Raw genomic sequence first — 26,614 nt, forward strand, 5'->3', positions numbered from 1 at the left:
CGACTTTATCCTGCCGTAATCGAGAATCCAAATAGAGGAAACCACATCGGTAGTTCCGCGCCGGCTTGACTATTCTAATCGGTTTTCCATCGCTTTTCTTGCAGCAATTGGAATTTAATGCGAGGTTTTAATTTTTTTTTTAATCTTTTTTTTGGTGGGGTTGGGGGGGGGGGGGGGGGGGCAATAGGATTAGGTTGGACATGGAATAATATTGCTAGCTAATTAATGGTGTCATGTTTATATCCAGAATTATTTCAAGCAATTGTAGTGGATCAGGCTCAACCTGTTTTAAGTTATGGACTTTTCTTCTCCGCTCCGGATTCGAATTTAATTTTAGCGATAATTAGGTTATATGGGGACCTAAATCTAGTTGGGCATGGGGGGTACTATGGACCACATCTGGATGAGTCTGGTTTGACCTAATCAACTCTTTGGTTGAGCTATTATGATGATTTGTCTTGCAAGTTCATGTCTTCTTTTTATTCTTTTCTTTAATTTTTTGATTAGTTTGTAGTCTTGGAGCAGACAAAGAAGCTTTAGAAAGCAGCCACACCCAAGTGTTGCTTTTTTGCACATCTTTTAATACAATGTCAAAAGGATAAAGCTATCAATTGGTGGGAAGTATGAGTTGGGCTTCTTTGGCTTAATAGAAGCTCAGTCTTTGATAAAGTATGAGAACTGCATGTGATTATGTGTAACATTAATCAGATGAGAGAACAATTAAAGTGGAGATGGCCTGCAAAGAGAAAGGAAGAAGAAATAAAGAGATGGGGAATTTAGATTGGTTCCTCTTTGAATCTTTGAATGGAGGCTCACTCAGGCTTCTCACCAGGTAAAAAAGTTGGGAGGTTGGATAAGAAATTATGAATCAAAAGCATGAAGAAACTCATACAAATGTTTTTGTTTTCCCTGTTTCAAAACAAAAAATAAAAGGGAATTTCTAAAGGAGGGGGGGGGGGGGGGGGGGGGGGGGGTTCTATTCTGAACATGTCTCCTTTAAGGCTTGCTTGGAATGAGAGAGAAAGAAAGAGGATCTAAATTGTGTTGAAAGATTCTTAGCCTTCAAAGGATTGTGTACCAACCTCTTTATCTATGCCTGCCAGAACCTTCTAAAACAGCCTTAAATTCTCTGGAGTTGCAGGCATATGATTGAAGTGAATTTAACATCTCAGGTAATTTTTGGTTTCCTGAGCTTTATCCCTTTTGACCCAGAACCATAATTTGATAACCAACATCCCTATATCTAAAGGAGTAAGCCATTGGATCACAGTCCTATAGGTGTCTGTGTTTTTGTAAGCCTAAACTAGAGGAGAAATGGGGTTTCAAAGTTCTAGGCTCCTGATCATTCTCATTTGTATTTGGTTGTTAGCTTCTCAATCAGAGGTCTATGGCACAAGAAACGTAAGGCATGAAGGTAGATTATCATCAAAGAAGCCAAGAATACTTACCAACAATGCTGCTGTGAACCTTGATGCCAAGAGGAGACCAACAAGCAAGCCTTCAACTTTTGATCCTAAGAGGATGAGCAAAAGAAGAGCGCGAAGAGGATCCGATCCGATACACAACAAGTGCTGATATTTTCAGATACTCCTAGTCATACTTAAAGAGCACGATGGAATCAGCAAAACAAGAAAGCTCAGAATTTCCATGATGTGAAGAAACAAAAGGTTTTATTGTCGAGGATCAAAATGAGCAACATCTCTGTTTTGTTTTAGAATCATGACGTTAGTTCTCACAGATGTAGCAGAATATTTCTTTAGAAACAAGTATTGCAATATATTTCTAGTCTTTGAAATTCTTGTGATATAGTACCAGACATATATGTGCTTCCTGAAAGCTTTTATCAGACACAAAATTAGACAAGATGTTAGTTCCAGTATCTATTGTCCTGATGAAACTGCTAGTTGATATTTTTCTTCTTCTGTTCATCCATAGGTGAAGTAGCATTATTTTCGTTTATCTTGCATGTGAAAGAAGTTACTAGGGGTGATTTTTATAGTGTTTGTTATCACAATTAAAGTAGATTATTTATCCCTTTTTAAGATTTCAAACTTGGTTCTTCCAGTAAAACTCGAGTATTCTGAATGGAATCTCCTACAAGTACTTTAATGTCAATCTTTATAGATCTTGTAGAAGCAAATTATAGCATAAAACTTTTCATATATTAATATCAGCGGGTATAACATTTCCTGTTCATGGAAGTTCCACTCCATCAAACAAGATCATATATAGTGAATCATGATAATGGGTGGAACTTGTATAGGACTACCAATTGGTTGGTACGGACATTAACAAGAACTTACAGTAAACTTCTCGACGACCAAAAGTAGTGAATATAATCCCGCTTTAGAGGATGCATGTACATAGATCAGACTGATAGCTAGATATTTGAGCCTTAATCCATCACCATTATTCTATGAGCTGCTGACGGAACCTGTTCTCCTTGTGAAGTTCTAAATGAACACGAGAGATTTTGCGAGAAACTGCCTCCCAGATCATCTGAACAGCATCTCCCTGTTTTGATGGGTATTGGTACTCAAAGTGGTGTGCTACTTCCTTCAATTTTTGCCACATTTTAGTCCAATCAGCTCGAGTAACTCTCCTGAGTAGATTCAATAAAAATCTTTTCTTCACAGCATCTGACGCACGCACAAAAATACAGAACTCCGAATAGTCTAGGACATCCTCGAAGGGAAGTTCGATATCATCACTGATAATTACAGGAACACAATGACTCACAATGGCGTCAAAGAGGCGATTTGAGGAGGGGGTGTCTCCTGCAATATTTAGGCAGAATTTAGAAGAAGCCATTCCCCTACTTGCATGTCTGATTCCATTTTGCCTGACACTTCCATAAGCAAAGTGAACATCCTTCACATCCTTGAGAAGTTGATAAAGTTTCTGTCGGATCATACCACCCTGAACAATGGAACATCAGGTTTAAAGGATGTAGGACAACAGAATTCAGATAGAATGAAGTCAGGAACAGAGTAGAGGACTTATTAAGTTATAATTCAGCAGACACTAACAGGATATCACAAAACCAAATAATTTGCAACAGCAGAAAATAAATCCCATAGAAATATAATGGGACAATTCACAAAACACTAATTTTGTTATTACCTAGCAATAAGCTCATGTATTTGATCTATGCCTTATAGCTGCTACTCTAAGTTATGGATCTAACTTTATGAACCATGAAATTCGAAATGGCATTATGAATGTTTTTCTTCCTTGAAACTAGTCAAGACCAAGCAGATTATGATAGTTGAAGAGTTCAAAACAAGCACACAAGAATAAATACAGAACTATAATTTCTTTCACCAACTAACTTACATCTTTCCTGTAAATTGCTCCCTGGAAGTAGGCTAAAATAGGGCGTTTCTCAAATGGTGCAGACTCATTGCCAACAGAAAGCGCAACGTGCCTATAAGGAGCAATGATATCCTTCTTAAGATTTGCAATCTCAGTGGGGTACCTCCCAAAATCTGCAAGCAGAAACATAGCTGCCGATATCTTCCACCGTGCTTCTAACATACTGTTTGGATGATGAGCTATGATCAGATGATCCTTCCCACCACTACTTCTCCACTCTTCTTGATTCATCAAGTACTTCACCAATTCGTCCTGCAGAAACCTGTCTTTACTAACTTTCTCTTTCCCTTCGAGCTTAGAATGTCTATTATAGCTTAAAGATGAGAAAAACGGCACAAAAATCACATCTGCTGCACTCGAATTCATTACTCTAACCGCCGTGCAAGGCCTCATCACACCTGGTGTGTTTGAAGAGAGGAGGTCTAGCGTAAGCCAGTATTCCATGCTGTGTTGCAAATTTAAACCACCCGGGTACCTAGGAACATTATCCACATTCCCAACATCTGGCCATATCTGATATCCTTTTCCCTTCCAACCCAGCAACCCAAAATGAAACTGAAGCGGCAAATCATACATATAAACCTTCAGCAAAGCCTGATTCAGGTCACATTTTCTGTTGAGAGATTCAGAATTTCGTCGGACACCATCCTGATTTTCAGATGTGGTTCTTTTACCACTGACAGTAATCAGAGGAAGTGGCGCGTTACGACGAGGATCGTCACTATAGTTAATTCTGGTACCGAGCTCTGATGTCTTATTAGGAAGCACCAACATAAGAACTGATTCAGGGATTAAGTATCTACTGCTAGACTTTAGAAGAACAGAGCAAGAAAAGATCATTAGAAAGATGGCCATAAACACAACACAGGAAAGGAGCCTTCTAGATTCAAGAAGGGGCTGCATCTTCCTATCCAACATGGCAAAGAGGTGACTGCAGATACCTCAACTATATCTACCTGAATATTAGAGATGATCACAATCCATCTTACTCTCGTTTACATAAAGGAAGGAAATTTACTGATAGAGATCAACACAAACCCAATTTGGGTTTTTCATATTTGGAGATTGTAATCTATTGGATCAAAAGGAAACAAAAAGAGCAGAAGTACCCGATGCAAAACATGAAGCTAACTCTATGAACATTAGAATGGTTCTAAAACCTTCAAGCTAACAGAGATTAGATAAACAGAGGGATAAATATTACTAAAACAAAAAAAGGGGAGGAGTTTTCACCACTTCACCATTGTGTGGAAACGGAAGAAGGGGAAGGGAATCAGATACTGTTGCCCAGATGGAAATTGATGGAATGGAGAGAGAAACCTTTTGATAGAAGGAGATCTGAAACACACCCAGCTGGGAAAAGCCAGTTCCTGGTCAAAGGGTTTAAAAATGGGTGCTTTTGGGGCTCGGTGCGATTAGGATTTCAGTTTAGTAGCACCTCCTCCTTCCAGGTGTTCTAATTCTGGAGGCCAGAAAAAAAAATAACAATTTCTTTTTTATTGCGACTTCTATTCGACGTCAACTAAATTGTAAAAATTAGAGTTTCGCTAAATTTTAATCGGGCTAATCTCGGCTCGAGCCCAGTCTAGGACTAGTTGATTTGAGCCCAAGATGATAGCGAGCAACATGAGCTAAGCTTTTATCCGTTCAGCTCGGCCAAAAAGCACAACCTGCTATGCCTATCGACTCATAATTAAATATTTAATAAATTAGATATCAATACATCAAAAAAGATAGCCAAAACCTCTTCTTAGAGGTCTATTATTATTTTATTTAGAAAAATAAATTACAAACATCCTATATTTTATTTTTACTGTTAGTAATATGTTATCATAATGTGTATTTATAATTGGGTGGGTAATGTGAGCAATAATAAATTAGAATCCACAAAGAATGTCACAGAAACCCCACTATAGAGAGGAAAGGAAGAGATTGTTTTGTGTTCTCTAAAAACCCAGCAGAGAGGCATGTGCTATATTCCCTGAAACATCCACAGACTCAAGAGCATGGATGGCAGCCTTTATTATTTGTGATACCTTTATTATTGTCCTACACTACACCACCCCCCCTTGGATCTTATTCATATTAAAATATTTATTTATTTATTTATTTATTTTTATGATGAATATTTTGTTGTCAAATGTTTAGTTACATCTTAAGCCTAGCTCTCTGGAATCTTTATGGGCTGGGTGGGCCGAGGTTTAGAGGAAGGTGAGTTTTGCTATCCAGCCCAAAAAGAAACAATATATTGTTAATTATTATCTTGGGGGAGGCGGGGGGAGAGGGGGTTTGTTTTAATTAATGAGAACCTTAGGTTGTATATTAATAAATTATTCAGTGTTTGCTATAAGGCAATAATTGCTTATCCTAGAGATGATTAGGAAAACCACGGTTGGTTAAAACGTGTGGCTTAGATTCCATGACATTTGTACTCTCACCACCTCTTCTCTTCCGACCTCATCCTAATAATTCCCATTTCAACTTTTTTATCCTCCGTTTTTATTCCTTCTTCTTCTCCTTCTTCTTCTTCTTCTTCACCAAAACCCTAACCCTAGAAACAGTACAGTGAGTTTAACTCCATGGACGAGAAGCCAAAGCACTTGTCCTTCTCCAACGGCGGAGCCGCGTTAAGGAAGAACCAGCACCTGCAACCCCACCTCCATCACCACCTCAGGCCGCCGGATGCCCTCTACCGCGAGTGCCTCAAGAACCATGCAGCCAGCCTTGGGGGACACGCGCTAGACGGCTGCGGCGAGTTCATGCCCTCGCCGGCGGCGAACCCTGCCGATCCGTCTTCCCTCACCTGCGCGGCCTGCGGCTGCCATCGCAACTTCCACCGCCGCCTCCTCGGCGCCGACGACGACGAGGACGCCGCCGCGGGGGAGGAGACCTCCGGCGAAGAGGACGACGAGGAGGTGGGCGAACACGGGGGCGGGGCGCACCACACGCTCCTCGCGCTCTCCACCGGCGGCGGGGGGCCGGGGCGGGATCCGATCGCGAGGGCGGCGGGGCCGCCGAGGAAGAGGTTCCGGACGAAGTTCACGGCGGTGCAGAAGGAGAGGATGCAGGAGCTGGCGGAGCGGATGGGGTGGAGGATGCAGAAGAGGGACGAGGCGATGATGGAGGAGTGGTGCAGGGAAATTGGGGTCGAGAAGGGGGTGTTCAAGGTATGGATGCATAACAACAAGCACGCCTTTGTCGGCGGCTCAGGCCGAAGAGGAGATCTCACCCCCGTCGTCGTCGCCGCCGCCGCCAGTGATGGTGATGGTGGTGGAATTGAAGGGGATGCAAGGGATGGCGGTGCTTTTAATCATGTTGGAAATGGGTCTTCTGGTTCATCTTGAGGAGGTGATGCTATTTTACTTCTTCTCCTTCTTGTTTGTCCTTCCAGACTTATTTCTTGCTCTTGTTGTCTCCTAAAGTTCTAAAATCCAGATTTTATTTTCTCTTTTTTGTAGTCCCTTGATAAAGCTTCTAGTTTCATACTTAGATTAGTCCTTGTTCTGCATATAAACAGTAGATATATATATATATATATATATATATATATATATATATATATATATATATATATATATATAAATATATGAGGGCTTCATGCATGTAATCTCTCATACACATACACTTAATAGTAGGAAGAGGGGATCACTCAAAGATTTACAAATTCTGGAGCTCTTTTTTTTAATAAATTTCCCTATTATTTTGATGTTAGCTAACTGTTGTGCTTACTTGGTGAACTAATCATGCATAATTAGGGGAGCCAGAGAAGAGGACGACATCTATGGTATATAATAATATCTAAATTCCCTCGTTTATCCTTTCACCGTAACTTAATCAGGATTAAATTATAGTTAACCATGATGTCATCTTTCTTAATTATTTTTGTCCCTTCTCTCCTTGGTCAAGATTGTTTGTTTATTACCTTTATTATCTGTTTATGATGCTAGTTTCCGAGGTTATCTGCTAGGACTTATGCGAAGGAGAGGACATGACGTCGATCTTTAACTATAGTAGTAGTGTAATGGAATAATGGGGGAAAATAATATTATCTTACCCCGTAGTTTCATTTTGAAATCTATTATTTACCCACGTATATACCTCTTTTTTTTTATATTTTAACTACTAGTTTTTTTAACTTGTATTTTTAAACTTAGCATGAAGGGTGAAGGGTGGGTAAATAGATTAATTTTAAAGTTAGCAAACATTTACATGACTAAATACTCTTTTTTAAGTTTATAATTAAAAAATATTTGTCAATAATTTTTTTTTTGTAGACTAATATTTGATATCTTTTAAACTATTTTAAATAAATTATGTAAGGATAAAGTAGTCTTTTTTGAATCTAAGTTGTGTTTTAATGCCGATTTTAGTGTCAGTTATAATATTAATATAGTAGCAATTATGATACTTTAAATATTTTTGGTGGTAATTATGTAAGAATTTCTGAAAGATATATAAACAAATATTACATTTAAAAAAGGTATGTATAAAAATAAAGTTTAGGGGGAGTATGGATGTAAATAAATCTTTTTATTTTTTATTTCGAAGTCTAATTTTTATTTTTATTTTTATTTTGCTCAATCAAATAGTACAAAGTAAAAATACTAATTATTTCAATCTCACTATGTCTCACCAAATATTAGAAAGTAATAATTTTTTATTACAAAGTAATTTCTTTAGGAATTTTTACTTTTTCTATGTCAGTTCAAGATAAATAAACATGCCTTTTACCCAGTTGTAGTTAGGAGAAATAAAGTTCTAATCTATATCTATGTCAAACTGCATAATTCTCCTACCAAAAATATGAGGGAAGGAAAATTTTCCTTTAAATTATTAGAACTTTTTTAAAAAAACTAAAACTTACTTGAATGATACTAATTGAAAAACGTAACAAACGCGAAAAATAAAGAGTAAAAACGACAATCGCAAACACAAAAAATTTTATCCTAAATTGAGTAAAAAAAACTACAATTTTAAACTCAGATCGAAAGCAATCACTAAAATCTATAACAATATACAAAAAGCTTACAAACCCTGCGATGCACTACTTCTCATGATTGGTTTCCAAACTTTAATGACCCTCCATATTGATTCTTCCGTCATAGTGACCTTCGAGACGTAGTTTCTAAACCTCAGTAACCCTCCATATTGATTCTTCCGTCATAGTGACCTTCGAGACGTAGTTTCTAAACCTCAGTGACCCTCCATGTTGATTTAGCGTGTCTCGTGTAAATTAGAAAAAGTATTCTCCAATCTAATACTTGACGACTCTTTGGTTAGATTAAATTATTTATATACTTCTTAGAGATAAAGTAAATATTTAGATATAAGATAAAAAAAATTTAAATATTCTCTATGGGTTCTCTTAGAAAATAAAATAAATATTTCTTAGAGATAAAAGTCAAATTTAAGTCAAATCAGGCCTCGTATAAATCTAGAAATTACAACTTACGTGGGTGCATTCGAACACAACTCGAGTGTGTTCGGACACAGTAACTTAAAGCGTGAATGTGCTATGAACGACTAAATATAAATATTTGTGTGTGAATGCTACCTCTATATGTGTAAATACCTGTAGGGTGCGACAAAAACAAGCTCTCTATATGTGCAAACATAGTGTGAATGACTGCAGAGTGCATTTGAATGGGTCTAAAGTGTGTTTGAATGTTCTATTCAAACAATAGACTAAATAGTTGAATGCAAAGTGCCTGTTATTTTGCTTTGTGACACTATTAAGCAATTTCATACTTTTCAACCATTACGACACTATTAAGCAATTCATTAAAGACTCTAAAATCATTTTGAATAATTGACTTCAAAATGAATCTTCTACTTCAATATTTTCTATCAAATATCTCATACTTTATGCATATGCTCATATATAAAATATAAACACATTATATATAAATTATATTTTGAGATACAATTTGTTAATTACATAAGTATAAATAAACCTAACCGTTTTATCCATTTTATCTTTTATTTTATTTTATTAGAATTTTTATAATATTTAAAATATAAATGTGTGAAAGATTGAGATAAAAGAAGCATAGGATAAATTACTTAATGCAAAAACAAAAGGAGCATTTCAATTACTTTATATTAAAAAGTAACATTCCAAGTTGTTGCATATAGATTAAAATTATAAAGGGGATAAAGTGAGACAAATAAGAGCTCAATGAAACACTCTGATGAATATTACTCAGACTATGGAGGTGTAAATTATATTTTTCTCATAGGTTAACACTTTCCCTTCTAAACAATTAGGAACTAATTAGCCATTTAGAAGGCTAAACGCTTCACTAATATTAGTCCTATTCCACCCAAGTGGCGCACAAGATTAGTGTTATCTCTACTCTCTAGCCACAAATTGGTAGCTGTTCATATTCAATAATAGCAGCAATATCCTCCTCCACAAAGGATCTTATCCCTTAATCAATCTGAGGATGCCGAAAGTGCTAGTGCCATCCGCATTTCTATCCCTTTCCTCTTTATTCCCAGTGGATAATTAAGCACTAAATGGAGAAAGACTGGATCTGATAAGAGTTTAAAGAGACTTTAAGATTAGATTTGGGGGATATTAGCCTCTTCTTTGTCATTGTCACTCCTCACTTTGAGAAAATTCATGCCACTATACACCAAACTCATGGAACAGTGGTAGACTTTGGGTGAACTGGTTCACTTTTAATTTACATCACTACCTAAATGGATGTTTTGACTTCACATATAAATCCTATAAAGTGGAGTTTCACTATTGGCCAGAGAAGCAGTCCTTCCACCATTCTTTTGACTTCAAGCCGCTTCTACAAGCCCTGCAACCATGGTAACTCCACCTTTCACTCCTTGGAATGCAAGGCCAAACATCATCATCCACACTCAGCTCATTAAGGGGTTCTTCACTTCAAGAAGCGTCGAGAAGGTGGTTAGGATCGCGAGCATGACATCTTTTGTAAACTAAGCCAGATAGAGTCGACAAAATATGGTGATTAATGTTGTAAGTTATTGATCAATATGATTGCAAAATTTTGTCAAATAAACTTATTTGATTAGCATATTAGAATTATATTTAAAAAAATTTATAATAATTTAGAAAATCTTATTTGTGTTATTGGGTCGGTCAGGTTAATACTCCTGTTATATTCGTGTTTAGAAAGTTTGACTCGTTCAATAAATGGAAAGCTTGTTGTCTTTTTATATGTGATTAGTTTATGGGCCCAAAGTTTCATATAGAAACAAAATGCTTAAGAAGTCATAAAAATTCCTTAAAAGGAACCAACTTTGGGCCGATCAATTGGGCAAATCTGCTGGTCTATAATAAGAAGTTTTCATATTGAAGAACAAGGCCTGTGATAGAACCAAGTATCACCTTACAAATATCTTTACTTGGTCTCATGGACTTATAGACAAGTGCCTTAAATGCATCTCATGTGAAGTGTTCTTCCCTCTACTTTTTCTCCATTTCTTACAAGTTGAAGTATTTGTTTAGCTCCTGGCCAACCAATCAAGCTGTAAAAGGCATCAAGAAGCACAAAGGACTCTCATGCATGCAATGCAATGGGGCCATCTAAAAAAAGAGACAAAGGGAGTAGAAACAACCTACAAAAGGAGTGTATAATTGCTTAAAGGCTCCTTAAATGAAAGCTCCCTTCTCCATATATATGGGTGGACTCACAAGGGTTACAAACTTAAAAGCCCCCCCTCTCTCTCCTTAGCTGTAAGGGAGGTGTAGCACATTAAAGACGAGGTATACATACCCATGTTGAATCCTTTCCATGGAAAGCATCTGACTACTATGAGTTTAAATTCTTGAGAAAAGACAACCATGTATAGAGAACCCTACCATTGTAGCCTTAAGACATGCATGCATTGAGAAAAAGGGAGAAATTATGGTTCATTGCATAATGCATTGTGGTTTGATCCAATTTTAACTTACCACTATTTCAAATTAAGCATTTAAACTGTTCTATGAACTATAAAAGTTGCAAATCTTAGTTTTTGAGAGAAAAAGATAACGGTGTAGATACTGAATAAGCAAATTATTCGTATAGTTATTAAATCAGGCTATATTTTATACGAGTAATTAAGTCTTTTTACATCTCGTTTTGAACGACCGCAGGTTAGAATAAGGTAAACTATAATTTACTAAAGGGAAGGAAAGAAAATACATTAATAGGACATGCATGGTACTACTTCACACCATTACTCACCTTGCAGACACCACCCTGTGCATCTTTAACAGCCCATGTATAGTTAAATTACTCATGGATGCCATCACAAGAGACATGCATGGATGGGTATTTTTTACTCCATGGATGGCAGTAGAAATATCTACATACCTAAAAGTACTTGTCAAATCTTCTGTCCTTTTTTAACAGTGACACCAATCAAAGTGCTCGCTTTGAACAAAAGATATTCCACATGATTTATCAACTTTTGATTGAAGTAAAAAAAAGGAAGAGATTCTTCATCTTTTTTTAATGAAAGAAAACAACCTTTTATGAACAGAACTAGTGTTTATTGTAGACATCTACATGCCAGATGATAGCAGTGGAGTTGTGACTGTTCAGTGATCTTATTCATCTCTTTCAATAGCATCAATGTTGATTGGGCATCCTCTATTATTATTATTATTATTCTTAATCATTGATTAATCTTGAATAATTTATTGAGAATAGATACCTGAATAATTGCTGGAACCAGGCCATAAATTGATTTCTTTATCTGCTCATGAATGATGATGGCATAATGCTTCATCAATAGACAAGAAAAGAGATAGGTGAAGAAGAATCAATAGTACTGAGTACTGAGTACCGAGTGGTTCTCTATTATCAAGCACATTTTTACACCCAAAACTACTCTATATAATGCGACAGGGAATTAACTCAGAAGAATTGAGCAGGATCATGCAATGGCATGTCATCAAAGAACCAAGCATCAAGCAATGAGATCTGTGGCATTTGAGCTATCTCCCCCGAGCTCGGCTTCTTCTCTTCTTTGCCGCCCGTCGAAGTCGACGTTGAACTGAACAACGACTCGATCCTCTCCGGCGATGCCGAGCTGCTGTCGATCGATATCTGCGTCGACATGCCGGAGGTACTCGGACCCAAGTCTTGCTTCAATGGTACGGCGTTGCTCTTCCACTCCTCTAGCAACCTGGATATGTTCTCCGTGCTACAAGCGTAGCCCGTGGGGGTAAATGGCAGATTGGATCCTTCACCTGGTTTCGAGTCGTTAGTGATCATTAGGCTCGGCGTGGGCTCGCCGACTGACAAAGCCTCACGTAGAGCCTTCTTAGCCAGGTGGATGTCGGCTTGCAGTTTGCTCTCCCACTGGCCTTTAGGTCTAGCCCTGTAGGTAGAAGAAGCTTTTCCGGCAGTGGCCGAATCGCCGCCGCTGTCGTCTTCGCCGGTCCGGAGCTTCTTCTTGATGTGCGTGTTCCAGTGATTCTTGATGTCGTTGTCAGTTCTCTCCGGGAGATAAGAAGCTATAGCAGCCCATCTACAAACATATAGAATTAGCATGAACTTAGTAGAGTTATAGTAATAGGATCTAATAATCTATATATACTACCTGTTTCCTAGAAGAGCTTGGAGATGGATGATGAGCTTCTCCTCATGGCTTGTGAAGTTGCCACGCTTGATCCCTGGCCTGAGGTAATTATTCCACCTTAGCCTACAGCTCTTGCTGCATCTCATGAGCCCTAGAAAAGAGAAAAAAAAAAAAAAAAATAATGGTGTGACTACTGATCAGAAGAAGGATCAACTTTTGCCTAAGTATCTAGGATTAAAATTCCATTGCAAAAGAAGGACATGCATCTAAACTAATTACCAGTGTTGGTAGGAACTGCCCTCCAATTTCCAGGCCCATGTTCTTGCAGGTAGGAGACAAGAATGAGGTCTTCATCTGGAGTCCAAGGTCCTCTCTTCACACCTACTTTATCACAGCAAGGTGGTCTTCCCATGTTGGTCTCTCTTCAAATCTCTCTCTTCTTAATATATATATACATATATATATATATATTTAATCTCCTGTGGCGTAGGAATATATAGGAAGAGTTATAAGGGTTCAAAGGAGGGGTACCCTTATTTATATAGACAAAGATGCCTCTAAAGTGAAACTGAGAAAGGATTTGAGATTCAGCGTGGACTAATTAGTGGAGTTATTTCAGATGCACAGTCAAATCAGCATTTGAATATCGATCGTACAAATCGATTGACTTTGAACTGTTGTTAATTATCCTGGCTAATGCACTGCATCTAGGCAGCCCAGATCGATTCGCTTAACCTACTCACACTATTTCCTTTTTTTTTTTTTTACCACCATATTATATAAAATAAAAATTTTGATTTACAATTATTTATATGTACTCATAAAATTTGTAATAACTATACCGTGTAATACGTTAAATATATTAAAAAGTCTCAAACTAGTCTCTATACTTACGACTAAAGTAAAACCGTTAATTTTTCTATCTAAACTAACGAAGCACGCTAAAAAATTTCAACAATTAAATGACAGGCTGAATACTCTCAATTTTAAATTTTATATAGATAAAAATATTAGTCCACTTTTATATAAAGCATTTTAATAGTTATGTAACATTTAGAAACAAAACAAATACAAACGTTTAAAAATCCGGGGGGGGTGGGGAGAGCCGGTTAAGATTATCCAAAACTATCATTATTACTAGTAATTAATGATTTGCTTAGTGAGGTGTCCCGGGTGCAAGCGGTCATCACACGGACTCCCAGTGCTTAATAAATGTCCGTCGGCTATTAGATCGTTGTCTGCTGTAGATTAATTAGGCTATCACTGTCTAATTCGGATTACAAGTCTAACAGCGAACCATATAAGGCTAATGACCCTCTCACGTGTTCTTCCACATTAATTCCTCCTCTAAATCATGCTTACGAATGAATGGAACAATTCTTGCGACACTAAACCGGCTCAACTAACTAGCACTAATTAGTATTAATTAAATTAGCGTTTAAAATAAATCTTTTCGCTTTCGGGTCATTATCTTAATTTTTAGTGAGTCAAACATAAGATAGGTATAATTTTAACTTTTAGTGAATTCTTTTTTAATATTAAATATTTTGAGGAAAAATTATCAAATCTTTCCAGAGAATTTAACAAGAAAAAGTCAAACTTAGCGCTCAAAGCAATTAATTTTTGGCGATCAAAGTTAGAAAAGTTCGTAGTATTGGAAAAAAAAAAATCTAAGGCAAGGATATGTGTGAACAGTGAAGTTCACAGTTCTTTATTTAATATTTTTATGAAAAGCGCCTAGTCACGTAATTTCATTCATTTTAATCAGATTTTACGAACATAGAGGGCGTACAAGATGTAAATAAAGCAGCACCCAAATTACACAAAAATAACTAGCCAATATGGTATAGCTTCATCGCGGATAATTTGGCTCCATAAAAAAAATTTAAAGAGTAGACAACCAAAATTGTCGGACATTAACCTCCACCATCTTTTCGATGTTTTATCGTCGGCATAGAGGGAGGTTGATGTGGTGAGGAATGGCAACAAGGTAGGAGCAATGAGGGCGGCATGGATAGAGCGGTGGTGTTGCAAAGATAGGTGCGGAGGAAGAGAGGAGAAGGCATGAGTGACTAAGGCTGTGATGATAACAACTTTGGTGGCATCGGCTAACGAAGGAGGGAGAAAGAGGGAAAACTCGTACCCTCCTCTTAGTCGAAGGGCTAGCGAAGGGGAGAGAGAGGAGGCCACAAGTATGGGTGTAAACCAGTTGAGCCTGAGCGAGCTGGCTTTGACTCGAAATTAATTTTAAGCTTTAGAATCGGGTTCAGGCTCAACTCAACTCGAGTCGAGCTTGAACCTGAATAAAAATATCATCAAACCTCATTCAAGTTGAGTCGGACTAAGCCAAATTGAGCCCAAGTTGAGCCAAAGAAGAAGAAGGAGGAGGAGGTAGGGCACTGTGGCGACTTGACGAAAGAGGAGGAAGAGATGACATAGCGACAGTGGCTTGGCAAAGGAGGACGAGGCGGCACGATACACCGTAGTAGGGGAGGAGGTGGGGATTTGGGAATTGGAGTTTATCTCACCCCTTTTATACCGAGCTTGAGCAAGCCGACTTTAGCTCAAGCTCGGCTCGATATTAATTTCGAGTCGGTTTTAGCGGGTTGGGCTTAGCTCAGCTCTGATCGAGCTGAGTCGGGCTCAAGCTTCAACCGAGCTAGGAGAACTTTGCTAAGGGAGACATTGCATAATCATTTTGAATATAACAGATGTGAATCTTTTTCGGTTAATGATCACTTACTTTTTACTCATTACTAAAATATCTTTAGAACATTGAATCTAATGTGTTTCTTATATTCGTATCAGTTGTTAGAAAAGGTGACATCCTTCAAATTTCCCCTATTTTTTTTCCTTTAAATCTTTTTTAGATTTTTTTTTCTTTTTCTTTCATATAACTACTAATTGCTTTTTAAATCTCACTCATCTTTCCAAATTCGTAAATGGGCTCCTCATTCAATCAAAATACCTATTCTCTTTCTCCACTTTCTGACATTATAAATATATTTTCTGAAGGGCTTTTTTGCTTCAAAACTGTAGAATATTCTGACAGTATACTAGAAAGAAGAGGTTTACGGTTGTAGTTGGAGTTGCTCTACAAAAGAATTACTTGAAATTTAATTTGGCTTACAGTCTCAGGAGATTCCTTAAAAAATTCTTCTTAACAATCATCTTACCTTCGAGAAGGTTGTCAAAATCTTATGCCAAGACACTATTCCTGCTAGAATAATTGAGATACACATCAAACAGTATGAGAGCAAATCATTTTCCTGTTGATATTAGAACTCCACTGAAAAGTAGTAGATGCAATTTGATCTTCTTAGGATTCCACTTGATACATGCATTATACCACACGACATAGTAATGATATAATCCATCGATCGATTACCGCTTCCGATTAGGGCACTAATAATTGCGCGAAATGAACACTTAGCATGTAATGTATGTAAGTACTTAGCACTAACTATCTTGCTTAACTTTCCATGTTTGAAAACTTTTAAGTCAGGAAAGGAAAGTGTTTGTGAACATGAGAAATGATAAACATCCTTTTGTGGATCAAAGAATAGAAAATGCTAAGGGATCTATAAACCAAGGTTTTTGAATGATTTTGTCCCCATATTTTGTAGTCTTCTTTTATATATTTTAAAGGTGACAGAATATTTTCTATTTTATTAATTATTGTTAGGCAAATTAACTCCGTGTATTTTTTAGACATTAAAAATAAAATATAGGATTAAATGATAAAGATTATATGGTAATAGAGTGTGAACGATAATAAAAACGAAATGTAGGGTTTTTGTGCTAAAATATTATCATCCTACCGTCGGATCTAGGTTATCCTTTTGGGGACCTCCGTCTCGTATATCTGCATGCATCTCTGATACCTCGTCTCGCTCCCGCTTCCGCTTCCTCTTGCTCCTGTAGACTTCTGCGGAGAGGTAGAGAGAGGCGGCGGAGAAGAGATGGTGCAGCGGTTAACTTACCGGAAGCGCCACAGCTACGCCACCAAGTCGAACCAAACTAGGGTTGTCAAGACCCCAGGTGCGGATCCAACCTTCTCCTCCTTCTCTTCCGTTTCTTCTAGGATCTGTCGGGTCTTTTCCCGATTTCTCTGCTCAATCGATTGAGTCTCGTTTCGTCATGTTTGGTTTGGAATTGGTCAATATCGTGGAATTTTTTTATTGTTAAATAAAGAGAGGAATTTGGTGTTTTTTTTTTTAAAAAAAAATATTATTTGGATTTGGACTTGCAGGTGGGAAGCATGTGTACCAGTATACCAAGAAGAGGGCGAGCGGTCCCAAATGCCCAGTGACCGGGAAAAGAATTCAAGGAGTAAGCGATCTTAATCTTTAGTAATAATAGATGTTACTTTTGATGCTAATCTGAACCATATTCTGGGAAGGCAGAATCTTGAGATCTCAAAACTGCCCTTTTGAGAGTTTGATGTCTGTAGGAGGTTTTATATTGGCAGAAAGCATAATGCGTTTGTAGCTTATAATCTTTGGAGTTAATTAATGCAAACATGAACTCTTGAGGATTGGATTGCGGACAAAGGCATCTCTGTTGTCTAGGTGCAACCTAGTAATGTTGCTATCTTGGATAGTGATTGTTTGGAGAAGAGGAATTATGCATTGATATTAATGTTCTTAGGCTCTCATCTGCTTTCATCTTCCATCAGTCCTTCATAGGAACCGTCCGGAGATTAGATATAAGTCATTATTCTTATGGCTAATGTTTTACATGTCTTTACTGACTGAATCTTTGGTAGGATGAACATGCTTTCATTTCTTTGTTTGGTTATAAGTGAAGGAAAGTTGAGTTGTTATATGGCTCTGTTCAATTATTCTTAAATTCTGAGTGATGTATCATTTGATTTTGATTGTCATGTATTCTTCCATGTTGTATGTTTATTCCCACTTCCCACAATCAATTTTTCTAAATCAATGTAATATGCAACATTTTGATGATACAACACTTACTCATGCTGCTATTTTCCAATAGAATGGCCGTTTAGGTGAACTTAGTCAACATATTTCCTAGGATACTGTTTACAGGATCATGGGCAAGTTTGATTAGTGGAATGAGCTTCAAAGTGTGAAAGTACTGTTTGTGTTGAATTCTATGCGTTATTTATCTAGAGGAGTTCAGGAACTGATATATGACTATGAACTACCATAGTTTCCTTCGAAATTGTTATCAAAGGCAAACAGCTACAAGTACATAACCATAATTCGCTTTGCCGCCGGAATTAGCTTGAATGAATTTTGTTGCAGGATCTTTATTCTGTAGGGTTTGAAAGTATCTTATTAGTGTTCTTACAAATTCTTTGCTGTCTCGTATCTTCCAGATTCCTCACTTACGGCCTGCTGAGTACAAAAGGTCCAGATTGTCGAGAAGCCGAAGGACTGTGAACCGTGCCTATGGTGGAGTTCTATCTGGAAGTGCAATCAGAGAAAGGTCATAAGAGTTTTTCATGAGCTCTATGTGAGACTTTCGAGCTCTTTCTGAATGTCTTCTGATATCCCAGCTGTTCTGTTTTACAGGATCATCCGAGCATTTCTGGTGGAAGAGCAGAAGATTGTGAAGAAAGTTTTGAAGATCCAGAAAGCCAAAGAGAAGCAAGCCTCAAAACCCTAAGAGAGGGGAAGAAAACTGATTAGCTAGATTTTCTTTTTTCTTCTATTTTTGCGAGTGATCTTCTACTATTATCATCGACATATCCATCAGTACGTTGCTTAGGAGAGTTTTTGGTCATCCGATTATTCTGATGCTTTGTTCTGTTTATTATTATTTTTTCTGAATCATTACTTAGTAATACTATTGAGTTCCAATTTCTGCCTTACAAGGCTTAATGATTACTCTCTTGTTTCTCCTGTGTTGATGCTACAAGATTTCTACAGAGGATATTACTTTTATACCATGTCTCCTTGTACAGGAGTGTTCATAAGATTATTCGAGTAGTTCCATTTTGCTTAACAAACATCTTTATTCTGGAAAGCTAAGCAGCAGAATAGTTTCTCCAGCATCTTTCATCAAACACAGCAATGAGAAATAACTAGATAACAAGGTAGCTTCAAGATTGTGCAGCTGCCAAGGCCTTCTCCCTCCAGGCGAGGACGCGAGGTAGCAACTTCTCGTAGGGTGGGAGTACGTCCTCAGCCACCGGAAGTTTTGCGAAAGAGGATACACAAGTATACAGAACTGGCATCCTCTCCTCCTCCAGTAGCTCCTTTCCGGCGATTGCGGCGAGAACCCTATACCCTGAAGCAGAGGAGCCTATTATGAGATCAAGAAGACCTGGGCTATCGCCATTGATGAATGGCCCTTCACTCTTAGGGAAGTCCTTTTTGATCCCATTCTCCACTGTGTTCAAATGTTCTATGAACTCCTCGGTTGCCTTCTCCTGCTCCTCTCCTGCTGTTCGCATGATAGCATAGCTGCAAGGTACCATCTGCAACATTTGCGTGGAATAACATGTCAAGAGCTGAGATATATTATGATACTAAAAACTTATAATACACCATTGCTTTGAAGACGACGTACCTTTTGATAAAAGAAGTCAGCCCAGAACCTCACCATAGCTCTCTTGTAAGGATCATCCTCTGGGAAAAGTGGAGGCCCCTTCTTCCATTTCTCTTCAATATACTCCAAGATCACAAGTGACTCAGCAATGGGTTTGCCATCCACCACAAGAACTGGCACCTTCTTGTGAACTGGGTTTAGGCTAAGCAGCACCTCACTCTTATTTTGGAGGTCTTCTTCTACATACTCATAGGGGACACCCTTAATTTTAAGGGCAATTTCGACCATCGCACAGTAAGTGCTGGCCCATGTTCCATATAGCTTCACTTCCTTCACCTCCTCCATTGTTTTGGAACTGCAAGTTAAGGACGCCAGCTTTATATAGACTCTTGTGTAGATTAACAAGTGGAGAGGTCAACGGAAGCCCAAATTTTGAGGGTTTTAGTCAAAATTGTTTTTATTGGCTTTAGTCAAATCTTGGAGAAGAAGTAGCAGCCAGACAAACTTGGGCAGCAAGGAACTTACGAGGTGTTTTCCTTTTGTTAGTCTATTTCGTACCTTTGTGGTATTAGATTAGTAAGCACGAAATTTCCCAGCAAATGCCAAGTTGGGTTAGGTATTCCAAGATAAGATGTGGATCTAGTGAAATAAGTTAGTCCATCAGTTTTGAATAATCTAGCTATCATATTTATTAGTGATAATTACACATGGACCTCTAATTTATTTTGACATTGACCTCTTTCAATCATAAAGTATCTCCAAAATGTCCCTCCCGTTACTTATCTGTTAGATTTTGTTATTGAAAATATTAAGTCATAAAATTATTATTTGATGTTTTTATGCTATAATTTTTATATAGTTTCAGATGTATATATATATATATATATATAAGGAGGGATGCATGCATGTGACAAAATAAATAATAATTTTGGGGGTTTTAGTATAATTATCCATATTTATTATCCTGAAAAAAAAAAGATACTAAATATAAACTTTTTACCATAATCCTGTCTGTTGTCATCTTAGATGAGAGGTTATTATCAAACAAATATCATAGATTTTCTCTGAGAACTCCTATGCCAATTTGCCGACTACAACGTGGGGCTTTGCAGGATGCACGCTATATGCTCGGCAAAATTCCCCATCCAGATAGTACGTTGGAGCCTCATGGTATCACGCTAATGTAACAGCACTCATTTCAATTGCTCACTGAGCACTAACTGCACTTCGCGTTTCTTGGGGTTTGAGACGATAAGATTCAAGCTTCTGTAGTGTGCTCTCTGGCTAAGAGAACCTTGAATCCAATAAACAGCAGGTTTGGTCTCTTGTGTTGAAGAACGAGTTCCTCTTTAGATGTCTATGTTTGCAATAGAATGGTCTTTATCGCTTTTTTTTTTTTTTTTTTTTTTGTGCAAAAAGAGACAGATTTTGTGAATTTCCTCATGCTACGGAAGGGGGGCTCTCAGATATGTCAGTTGGCAATATTCTTACTTTGTAAATTGTTGTTCTTGAAGTTACTAGGAGGAGCTTGTCTTTGCTATGATACTCGCCACAAAAATATTGCTCGAATGCGAAGACTGGGTTATATTTTTTAATCCTGTCATGAAAGAGGCTTTGGTTAATCATGTGCAATGATTTAGCTGGCTTTCCTCAGTAGCTATTATATTGTTTTCACAACCTTGAAGCATTGACTAAAACTTACAAGTTCCATGTGCCTGTTCACTATCTTCTCTTTAGTGATAGTACTAATTGATTTTAGCAATCTTCTCCTGCTCCTTCTTGTGCTAACTCATCATGTGAAAGACATTGAGAATCACCAAAGAGTAGACAAAAGCAAAGAGGTTGATGTGATGCTTGTTAGCCTATTGATAAATTTCTCTATCATCAGATAGTGTACACTAGAAAGTACAAACTGCATCATCTACTCCTAGAACTGGTTCTGTATTTAAAGTACAAAAGCTATCACTAATTGTTCAAGGACTTCAATCTAGCTGAAGTATCCTTCTTCTCATTCTGATAAGCTTTGCTGTTAACGAGAACTGTCTTTAAGATGCTCATATCACTCTAATGAACTCTGGTTTTGTCCATGCTAGCAGCAATGCGAACAGAGAAGAGGTTTCGTTTCTTTTGCAGTATACTACATCTGATTTAAGTATGGCATTTGTTCGTAGAATAACTGGTCGACATCTCTGTGGTACAAGGGGTTGAATCCCATGTCAAGTTGGACTTCCACTCATCAGAAATATTTGCTGGAAGATTGAAGGGCAAGCTGGCCGTTCTCTCAGTTCCAACCCACTGGTTGTTGTTCACACTGAAAGAACTTACATGCTTCCTGAGGGACATCTCTTCCTCTCCATTTCCCATGTTTCCATTGGCTTGAACTGGTAAATCAACTACCAAACTGTTATACTGATGGGGCTGTCCGAAGTCGATGCTCGCTGAGACTTTCTCAACATCGCCAAGTAAGGCCGGTGATATGTTAAGAAGCATCGAAGTGGCATCCATCATGCACTTCGATTGTGACGGCAATTCAAAAGGCGCAAACATCAAACTGGTAGGTATTTCTAAACTTGGTGTAGGAAGAATTGATGGCCTGCTATTAATCAGGTTGATGGATTTGTAGGACGACGCATCAAATGAAGGATGAGTGATATTACTGAGCTGCTGCTGATGCTGTATGCTGTTGTTACTGTAGAACTGCATACCAGACCTGGCTTCTCTTGTGCATGAGACATTCTCTGAGCTGAACTGGCTTCTTGGTGCAGTCTCTGAGACAGAGAAGAAGCCTTGTTCACTGCTCTCAGGTAAGGGAGATACCCATGAATGAGATAGTGCTCTTTGTGCCATTGAATTTGTTTTCTTAAAGATCCTACATATAGCCCATGAATCCTGTTTATGACACAAGAATGGTTAGTATATTTTGGAAAACAGTATCGATTATGTTACCGATTTTAAGACTAGAAATATCATGTGAAGTGCTTACATTGGCTGGAATGTTTTTGTCCAGAGGTCTTTTGGGTAGAAAAGAATCAGTAAGGGAAGGCAGCCTGAACTCATGCATCATCCAATCCGTCTTGATACCTTTGGCAGCCCTGCCCTTGTAGAACACAAGAGACTTCTTTAGGCCTATGCATTTGGTCCCCTCAGAAGAGTAGATAGGTCTATCTGTTCCTGTGGCTTTCCAGAATCCTGCACCTGTAACTCTGTTTGGCCTTGCGCTGTTCCTATATTTCCGGTCCCTCGGGCAATAGAAGTACCATTCCTTTTCGCCGGTAGTCGCAAGCTCTTCTCAGTAGCAAGAACATGAAATAATTAATTTGTCGTAAGTAATGGGTAGAAGAATCATTATTTTACAGTATATTTTATGACCACAGGTTTCAGATATTGAAGAAAAGAATGCTGCATTGCATATCAACCTAAGTGAATACATAAAAGAGATTAACATTAAAGCTTCAGAATACATGTAGTATTGATGAAACCATTCCTTCTTAGACAATAGTTAATCAAGCCATAAACTCTAGGTAGCTGGAAAGGGAAGAAAAGAGGAGAAAGTTTATAGTCCAACTGAGGAAGTTTGCGAAAACTAGTAATACTAGAATATCAATCTATTATCTCTAGGGGAACCTTAATATAAGTTACTAAAGTAGCATCTTTATTTTAGTGAATGAAAGCAACCCAATACTAGAATATCAATCTGTTATCTCTAGGGGAACCTTAATATAAGTTACTAAAGTAGCATCTTTATTTTAGTGAATGAAAGCAACCCTAGAGTGAGAAGATTAATTTTGGAGCTAAATATTGTACAGAAGTGAAAATAGTTAAACTTAAGAAACAGACAGAAAAGGATAACAGGAAAAGACTCCTCTAGGTTTAGAGCATCTCTCTTACCACTCAAAGGAATTATTTGTTTAAAACTGCGGTTGTAGACTGGGACATGAAGACATGAGCTAGGTAGTAATGAAAGAAAAGAAAGAAGACAGTGGCTCTTACTTGGAAGGTCCCATGGATCATACTTGTAGATGTCCAGTTGCCTGATAAGCTCAATAGAAAGAGGTTTTTGCTGAATTTTTCTCTTCAAGTAGAATCCAACTAGCTCTTCATCTGTAGGATGAAACCTGAAACCAGGCAACAGCACTTCCTCTGACTTGTCTATGTCGTTTCTCCCATCCATAACTCGTAGAACTCTTCTGCAATGTTCGTCGCCAGAATAACTTTGAGATGAGGGTTAGCACAACAGATGCACTAGCTCTTCTAAAATGAAGTAAGACCTACTTCTGGAAGCTGATGGTTGGAGCTACTAAGGTAAATAGGCAAACTATTAGTATAAACTTACAGATTCAGTCAACTAAGTAGACTATTATAGTACTTTCAGACAGAAAAGCTAGGGTACATATAAAGCAAGACCTCTGGACATGCATAAACTAAGCAGAAGCTCTCTTCTGATCGACGTTTTACCAGAACTTTTCAAGGTCTTTGTTCAAATCTAAACAAGACCCCAAAAAAAAAAATTTATCTCAAAAAGAAGCAAAGTGTGGAATAACTTAGGCTCTTGAACAGATCTAAAGGAAGAAAAAAAAAAGTCGCTTAAACTCTCTAAGAAGGCCTACTGAATGAAGTGTATATTTTTAGGGCTCCCAGCAATGGTGTAAAAGAAGCTCACCAGTGCTCTTATAAGAAAAGCCAGCTGCTTAGTCCTATGCATAAAAAAAGACCTTCACTTCCTCTCTCTCTTTGATCTTATTTGCTTTGTTTAATGTATGATGGTAGGATCTCAAAGAGTACAAATCTTGCAGCATATGGGGATTGTTAGTCCTTTTCTTTTCACATATTCATCTAATGGAGTTCACACATATCATATACCAAGAGAAGAAGACTAGCTTCTAGGCAAGTTTATTTTTTTGTATTCTTTCTTGAATTATATATGGTTGCATGAGAAGTGAACACTTTCCAACACAATAGAGACTGCATGAAATAGAATATTCAATCCCAAGAGCCTCTGCAAATTCTTCTGATATCTTCCTTTCTATATGGATTTCTATTTATTCCTTTGTCTCTTCTGATCCAAAAGTTACATTCATATCAAATTCTTTTTTCCTCATTCTGAGCCTTATTCCCTTTCTAATACATGCCCTCTTCTTGTCAGTGTATATTTTGGGATCTAAAGAGATTGGATGGGCAAACTTCTTCAAGAAAACTCAAATCTCTTGTGGGTCCCATTGAATGGTTTATACTGTGATCTAAAACAAAAATTAGTGGGCATTCAGGGTGACACCTTTTTTTTTTAATTTTTTTTTAACACTCTAGTACAGTTTGAATTAAAGATGAAAAGACTAATTAGCCCAAAATTTTTGGTGACTGATGAAAGTCTAGTGTTATTGGAAGCTAATGGATGTGATGTCTCTGCTATTATCTTTGGATTATGATTTCTAGTTATTGTCAGGATTGACATATAAAAATTTAGAGATAGTGACCACCAGTAGCATCAACCTAACATATCTTCTAACACCTTTCTCAAAATTGTAAGATTTGTATTCATATGTTTGTCACACTTGACTCTGGTCTATAGAACATGATTTTATATTTCAATGGCCTAAACAATCAAATATGTTACATTAGGTAGTCTTAAAAAATCAACTATAAAGTTTCATGTATAACTTAAAAGTATTTTTAAGACATTAAAAATAAAATACAGAATCGAATAATAGAGTAGAAACCAACCTAAAGGGTAATTTGGTAACAGTAGAGCATAGATAAATGTGGTGTCCTCAAATCAAAATTATAGACAAAAAAATATATATATATATATTTTAAAAAGAAAGAGAAGTAGCTAAAGAAGTCCCAAATCCACACTAAACTAACCTTTTCTATCTCCATGGTTCAAACTTTTGCTAATTGTGTCTGCTAAACACCCAACAAGAGAAGAACCTTCTAATTAATAGGGAAGGATAGATTTGGGTCAAAATTAATCCAAAGCTTGGGGACCCCAAATCCAGTGAGGATTCCCAAATGTGGCCCTCGTTTGGATCCCTTCTTGTCTGTTCCTTGACCTAGGGTTGCATCCCAGAGTTGGAAATAGAGAGTTAAAAAAAAAATAGAAGAAAGAAGAAGAAGAAGAAGAAATGGGTCAAACCCTTCAAACCTAAGCTAAGCTTCTCCTCTCTTGGTTTGTGGAAACCCTAATAGTCCTCATCCAAAGATCACACGTTTCCAATGTAAAATAACTAAAACCCTTCAAGCCCAAGCATCTCCTCTCTTGGTATGTGAATCACCAATCCTCTTCAAAGATCCCATCTTTCCAATGTATTAATTCCTTCTTTAGTTTGACTAATCCAAGCATTAGTTTATCATTAGCTTGCTCTAATCTCAAATCACTATTTTTTTAAGCTTTAAAAGACCAAAGGATAAAGAAAAATAGTCACTTAACCACATCTAATTGATTCAAAAAAAAAAAAAAGAATTAAATATATTCAAATAAAAAAAACCCCCAAAAATCCAACCCAAGTAAAGAAGCCAGGGAGTAAAACCACAATAAGAGCAAAACGCAGGGTGTGGAATGAGAAAACCCCATAAAATAATTTAAACTTCGCATGGGCTGATTCATAAAATCCACATTTCCAAGAGTTTCTTAGAAAATGACACGTAAACGTATTAATTATTTTTTTTTATAATTTTTCTTGCATGGGGTTTCCAAAATGTATGATTCCGAGGTCTTTGTTTGTTAGTAGAGATATCAAATAAAAAGTACATTCCATTGGGTTTTTTTTTGTTCAAAAAAGGACATTTCATAGTTAGTAGTTGTAAAAGTTAAGCAAAATAACTAGTCATGGTATAACTTAGAAGGGACTCAAAAGATAAAACATTTCTTAATTGCAAACCTAGCTACTACTAGCTGAGGACTAAAACCAAAATAAAAAGTAATTGTATGATGTTTTTAATAAACATTTTTCCTATTTTTTATACTGGAAATAAGCATATACGCCCCCCTAAAATCTCAACGCCACGTTTTAAATGCATCCATGCTTGCGATTTACTCAATAATTCCTTGGGCTTATAACTTCTAAGCTTAATCTCCTCATAATACGGTAGTATTGTTTGATTAGATCGTATTAACTCTCGAGTCTCATAGTTTAGACTTTATTTGTGAATAGATGGTATAGAGGGGGGCTTT

General features: G+C 37.3%; 6 protein-coding genes and 1 long non-coding RNA gene across 8 annotated transcripts; 3 read left to right on the top strand and 4 right to left on the bottom strand.

Moving 5' to 3' along the window:
- Positions 1-2,101: 2,101 nt before the first annotated feature.
- Positions 2,102-4,752, bottom strand: LOC140759924 (probable arabinosyltransferase ARAD1). 2 transcript variants are annotated; one of them, XM_073096634.1, is made up of 3 exons: positions 4,609-4,740; positions 3,337-4,331; positions 2,102-2,919 (listed from the first exon to the last, which is right to left on the bottom strand). In XM_073096634.1, exons 2-3 carry the CDS (start codon positions 4,291-4,293, stop codon positions 2,410-2,412), a joined length of 1,467 nt encoding a protein of 488 aa, XP_072952735.1. In that variant the 5' UTR covers positions 4,294-4,331; positions 4,609-4,740; the 3' UTR covers positions 2,102-2,409. The 2 variants fall into 2 exon arrangements, with proteins under 2 accessions (XP_072952735.1, XP_072952734.1); XM_073096633.1 differs by having other exon boundaries at positions 3,337-4,752.
- A 1,057-nt stretch (positions 4,753-5,809) lies between these two features.
- On the top strand, positions 5,810-6,824 carry LOC140759846 (zinc-finger homeodomain protein 9-like). The gene has a single exon (XM_073096508.1). It carries the CDS (start codon positions 5,955-5,957, stop codon positions 6,717-6,719), a length of 765 nt encoding a protein of 254 aa, XP_072952609.1. The 5' UTR covers positions 5,810-5,954; the 3' UTR covers positions 6,720-6,824.
- A 5,333-nt stretch (positions 6,825-12,157) lies between these two features.
- Positions 12,158-13,420, bottom strand: LOC140760451 (myb-related protein 306-like). The gene is made up of 3 exons (XM_073097387.1): positions 13,204-13,420; positions 12,946-13,075; positions 12,158-12,873 (listed from the first exon to the last, which is right to left on the bottom strand). Exons 1-3 carry the CDS (start codon positions 13,334-13,336, stop codon positions 12,258-12,260), a joined length of 879 nt encoding a protein of 292 aa, XP_072953488.1. The 5' UTR covers positions 13,337-13,420; the 3' UTR covers positions 12,158-12,257.
- A 3,324-nt stretch (positions 13,421-16,744) lies between these two features.
- Positions 16,745-18,797, top strand: LOC140759973 (large ribosomal subunit protein eL34-like). The gene is made up of 4 exons (XM_073096717.1): positions 16,745-16,965; positions 17,177-17,256; positions 18,272-18,381; positions 18,468-18,797. Exons 1-4 carry the CDS (start codon positions 16,887-16,889, stop codon positions 18,559-18,561), a joined length of 363 nt encoding a protein of 120 aa, XP_072952818.1. The 5' UTR covers positions 16,745-16,886; the 3' UTR covers positions 18,562-18,797.
- A 33-nt stretch (positions 18,798-18,830) lies between these two features.
- LOC140759972 (glutathione S-transferase U10-like) lies at positions 18,831-19,806 on the bottom strand. Its single transcript, XM_073096716.1, has 2 exons — positions 19,468-19,806; positions 18,831-19,375 (listed from the first exon to the last, which is right to left on the bottom strand). The coding sequence occupies exons 1-2, from the start codon at positions 19,789-19,791 to the stop codon at positions 18,998-19,000; spliced, it is 702 nt and encodes a 233-aa protein (XP_072952817.1). The 5' UTR covers positions 19,792-19,806; the 3' UTR covers positions 18,831-18,997.
- A 1,060-nt stretch (positions 19,807-20,866) lies between these two features.
- Positions 20,867-24,541, bottom strand: LOC140759970 (protein FEZ-like). The gene is made up of 3 exons (XM_073096715.1): positions 23,437-24,541; positions 22,430-22,731; positions 20,867-22,335 (listed from the first exon to the last, which is right to left on the bottom strand). The coding sequence occupies exons 1-3, from the start codon at positions 23,615-23,617 to the stop codon at positions 21,595-21,597; spliced, it is 1,224 nt and encodes a 407-aa protein (XP_072952816.1). The 5' UTR covers positions 23,618-24,541; the 3' UTR covers positions 20,867-21,594.
- On the top strand, positions 21,860-24,829 carry LOC140759974 (uncharacterized). The gene is made up of 3 exons (XR_012104301.1): positions 21,860-22,000; positions 22,070-22,250; positions 24,590-24,829. It is a non-coding gene; the product is annotated as an uncharacterized lncRNA (long non-coding RNA).
- Positions 24,830-26,614: the final 1,785 nt, after the last annotated feature.

The sequence above is a fragment of the Typha angustifolia genome, chromosome 5 (genome assembly GCF_048772165.1).
Source record: "Typha angustifolia cultivar Huaian chromosome 5, ASM4877216v1, whole genome shotgun sequence".
Classification (NCBI taxonomy): Eukaryota; Viridiplantae; Streptophyta; class Magnoliopsida; order Poales; family Typhaceae; genus Typha; species Typha angustifolia.